At 41.2% G+C, this 4,734-nt stretch overlaps 1 protein-coding gene across 1 annotated transcript in view; it reads left to right on the top strand.

Moving 5' to 3' along the window:
* Positions 1–4,734, top strand: part of LECT1 (leukocyte cell derived chemotaxin 1) — a 26,787-nt gene that overhangs the window by 16,045 nt on the left and 6,008 nt on the right. The window contains exon 4 of the mRNA XM_008583976.1: positions 1,493–1,646. Within this exon, the coding sequence (XP_008582198.1) occupies positions 1,493–1,646 (154 nt within the window). The remainder of the gene's footprint in view (positions 1–1,492; positions 1,647–4,734) is intronic.

Here is a 4,734-nt window from a genome sequence, read left to right as displayed (position 1 = left end):
TTAGGTTTGTAATTTAGGAATGTGTTTGGCTGTCGGTAGCAAAAAGTACACTTAAAGTAACTTAAACAAATAGGTGTTTGTTTTTTTCCATGGTAAGCAATGTGGAGGTAGGCAGCTGCAGGCATTGGCTCAGTGGCCAGCGTCTCTGTGAATTTTCTTGGTCTTTCCTTCCACCTCTAAACATGGTTGGCACTGCTCAAGATGTTCCTGACTTCTAAGGAAAGTCAGGAAGAGGTCAAGCAGTGCCAACCACAACTTCCCTTTAATCAGGAAATGCAGAAAGCCTCCCAGTCCCCCAACATACTGCAGCCTGAATCTCACTGGCTAGCACTGGTCACATGGTCATCCCCAGCTGCTGAAGAGTCTGAGAAACAAGTGTCTCTCCTGGCGCTGCGCACATTGCTGCCTCCAACAAAAGCAGAATTATGTTGCAAGGAAGGAGAGGGAGGAAGGAGATTGGGTAGGCAACTGAAAGTACAAGCTCTAAGACTTATTTAACATCCTTAGCTTGTAGGATGCATCTGTATGCATTATCCCAATCATCCCACTCTTCCCCACACACTTTAGACTGTGAGGCGCAGATTTATGCACCACTTGCTCTCATAAATTTTTCATCAGTTTTGTATAACTTTAAAAAGCTACTGTACTCCAATAGCATTCATTTCCTGGATGGAGCCATTTAATTTAAGGTAAATAACTGGATTACCTGAGTGATCACTTCCTCCAATAACTTTGTTTTAATGCAGCCATAAGCCTGAGAGAAAGCACAAATGAAGTGCTGCTTTTAGCTAAGAATAAAAAATAAAACATTTTAATTTCTCCAAACTATTGCAAACTAATAAATACATAAAAGGAACAATCTGGCAAAATAAATTTGTCTCCTGGGTTATTAAACCATTCTTAGTATCTCACTGTATAAGAATATCCAGGGTTTAGCTTTGAAATCTCAATGGTGTGCTTGATGCAAGGAACATCTGAAACATGTTTTGTTATAGCTGGGAAATGGAGAAATGGTTTATGTTAAATAATACTTTGAACTGAAGACATTAAAGAACCAACCACTTGCTTTTTCTATTGTTCAGAAGTTGCAGAACAAAACCCCACAAGATTTTCACTTCAATTGAAGGGTTCCTCTATTCTTTATAGGATTCCAGGGTCCATTCAATTGCGTTTCCTCAAAAACATCTTTGATCAAAAACATCAGATTAACCTAAATCTCAAAGTTGGTATCAAGTAATTTTCACTTCATCTCAGGATACTCATATTCACACATTACAGCTAACCAAAGGCAGGGCAACAGGAGGAGATGTGCTGACTATTGTGAAGAGAGCTACAAAGAGAAGAGATCAGGACCTTAAGGTGTGCGTGCACACACACAGAATTCTCATTAATTTTTTATAAGGCAAAATAATCTTTGCAGCATCTGACTCAATATGCAGCATGTTCCACCTTCCTCTTTGCTTAAATGCATTTCATTTTTACTTACTTACAGGAAGGCAAGATCATGCCAGTTAAATATGAAGAAAATTCTCTTATTTGGGTGGCTGTAGGTCAGCCTGTGAAGGACAACAGCTTCTTGAGTTCTAAAGTCTTGGAACTCTGTGGCAACCTTCCTATTTTCTGGCTTAAACCAACATATCCAAAAGGTAACATTTTAAATTATCTTTATGCTGCTTGGAATTCTCCCTGTTCGTGCAGAGTTTCCTCCGATCCCCTCCACAGGCCTAAGTGTGTAAGAAGATGGATAAATCAGGATGCACATTGCAGTGCCTCAGTAATTAGCATGAGAAATAAAAGAGAAGGAAAATGATAGCCCATGACTGTTGTATGGAAGGGAAGGAGCAGCAAGGTTAACAGGAGGCAGATCAGGGAGACAGAACACTGCCCAACCTGTGGCTTTTATTTATGACATTCCTATTCTTTTAGCTCTGCCCCTTAATCTAGTTGTTTGCACCTTCCAGTTTTACATTTTTTATTCCTAAAGCATAGACTCAAGGGACTGAGAAGCTGTCATACTGCAAAATCTTTATGATGTTCAAACCTAGAATTATGGGACAGCCAAAAGCTGTTGTTGGTATAGGCTAAGATTCCTCAAGTTCAAGGCTTGAGCATCAGCTTCCAAGTCCAGTGAAAATAAATGCAGGGCCCCTGGGGTTCAGAGCTAGGTTGGAGCATATCTTTGAGCTATTTCCTAGTGACGAAGGGCAGGCTTGCCCAGCAGTTCTGTCCCCAGAGGTTCTCTCACTGTTCATTCACTGAAGTCACCATGCTGGGCCTCCCAAAAGCCTACTTTATAGCTCTGGTTCAAGTGTGGGAAAAAAGGCCTTTCTCCTACACAGCTGAGATAGGCTATGTTTTCTAAAGATTTTATTGTACACAAAGAGAAAAGAGCAGCAGGTAAATAAAGAAAATACAGGCATTAAACCACTAAGCTTGGCGGGGGGTGGATGGTGGAGAGCAGAATGGGCAGTGTTTCATAGGTGCAAAGTTTCTGTTTTTTGCAAGATGAAAAAAGTTCTAGAGATAGATGGCAGTGATATGGCGTAGCAGTGTGAATGTAGTTAATGCCACTGTACTAATGAACTCTACACTTAAAAGTGGTTAAATTGGTAAATTTTGTTTTGTATAGTTTACCACAATTAAAAAAAAAAAAAAAACTAGCAGTGTGAATGTAGTTAATGCCACTGTACTAATGAACTCTACACTTAAAAGTGGTTAAAATGGTAAATTTTGTTTTGTATAGTTTACCACAATTAAAAAAAAAAAAAAAAACCACCAGGTTTAGAAAGTACAGTTGTCTGATTCTGCCATGACTGACATTCATCTGGTTCACAAGTCCTATTCTGTTCCAAAACCTGGAGAAGATAGTTTCTCCATAGCCCAGGCGAGGCAAATAGGATTCAGTTTGTAAGCCACTGGCAGTATATATATAGCATCAACTGCCATAGCGGGTTGAGATGGATCCTGAGGCCACATGCAGGCTCGGGAGGGAAGAATACCATGATTGTTTTAGTCTATTTTGTGCTGCTATAACAGAATTACCTGAGACTGGGTAATTTATAAAGAACAGAGGTTTATTTGGCTTACAATTCTGGGACAGCTGCATCTGACACAGGCCTCAGGCTGCTTCTACTCATGGTGGAAAGCAGCAGGTACAAGCAGATCACATGGTGAGAGGAAGGAGAGGAAGCAAGAGAGAGAGAGAGGAGGTGCCAGTGTCTTTTAAACAACCAGCTCTCACAGGAATTAACAGAGCGAGAACTCACTCTTTACTCCCCTCTCCCCCAGGGAGAGCACTAATCCATTCATGAGCGATCCTCCCCCATGACTCAGTTTCCAACACTGCCACACTGGGGATCAAATTTCCACATGAGTTTTGGAGGGGACAACACATCCAAACTCCATCAATGATCAATAAGCAGTGCCTGTCCCAACTGCAGTGAGCTAGACAGGGGCTGCCAGATAGGCTGTGCTTTTGCTATTCCTGTCCTTGTCCCTGTGGGTGGCTGCAACTCGCAATTCTGTGGCCATTTGCCAACTTCCACCTTTCCATTCCCCACTTGCCTTCATGTGGGACGGGCCTTGTGCTTTCCACCACCCAGGAACTACCACCTTTTTTCTGTAGAGGACAGAGTATCCCGCACTGATACCATGTAGAGCTCTCCCTAGTCACTTCCTGTCTGAGGATAAGCCTCTTACCCAGAGAGTTCATTCACTCATTCAACAAACATTTATGAAGGCCTATTATGTGCCATATACTTGTCCTAGGCATTTGAGGTGCATCAGTGAACCGAACAGACAAGAATCCATGCCCTCAAGGCCTATTACATTGTAGTAAGGGGAGACAGTAAATAAACACTAAATTAAAATAAGACTATTGTATAAAATGATACAAGGCACTATGGAAAAATAAAAATACAGGACAAGGGGATGGGGAATGGGGATGGGAAGACAGCATTACTGGCTAAGATGACGGATACAATGAAGAACTTCACCCTTGGGAAAAGAGCTTGTTCCCCACATCCAAGATGTGGCTTGGTCCCTCACAGCCAACAGCATGACTACACCTTAAGTATTCAATTATCACAACATCCATAGAAGAAATACACATATTATGTACACCAGAAAAATAGAAACCATCAGAATACCCCCAAGTTAGAAAAGGACTGATTAAATGTTGGTATACAGATAGGATGGAATATCATAGACATTAAAAATGAAGTTATATTTTACAGTAAAATTAAAGAAATAAATCCCCCTCTGATGATGCCTCTCTCCCCACTACCTAATAAAAGCTTCCCAACTCCAGGGTCCAGCAGCCCCTGCCCTTGGATCTTGAAGCCAGCAGGTCATCACAAGCTGTATTATCAGAGATACTGGAGTGGTAGCTGGACACAGGTCAGAAGGGAAGGAGAGCTGATGTCCACTGAGCTCTGACTGCATGTCACGCACTGTGCTAGAGCTTTACATTTTGTCCTCATCGATCTTTACCAACAACTTATATTCCCATTTTACACATGAAGAAACTAGGCTTACAGAGATTAATTTGTTAGTCATTCAGCTAGTTAAAAGAAGTGGAGTTGTGAACTGAATCCAGGTCTCCCTTAATGCTATCTGTAGAAGCTATCTGTGACATTAAAGCACACTAAGTTCTCATAAATAACGAAGCATCATCACCTAATGTTTAAGTACTTATCATATGCCAAACACTGTGCTAAAATCTTTAGACATAGA

The sequence above is a fragment of the Galeopterus variegatus genome, unplaced genomic scaffold (assembly GCF_000696425.1).
Source record: "Galeopterus variegatus unplaced genomic scaffold, G_variegatus-3.0.2 Scaffold3108, whole genome shotgun sequence".
Classification (NCBI taxonomy): Eukaryota; Metazoa; Chordata; class Mammalia; order Dermoptera; family Cynocephalidae; genus Galeopterus; species Galeopterus variegatus.
The sequence above is the reverse complement of the archived record's forward strand: the minus strand, read 5'-3'. Positions and strand labels throughout refer to the sequence as shown.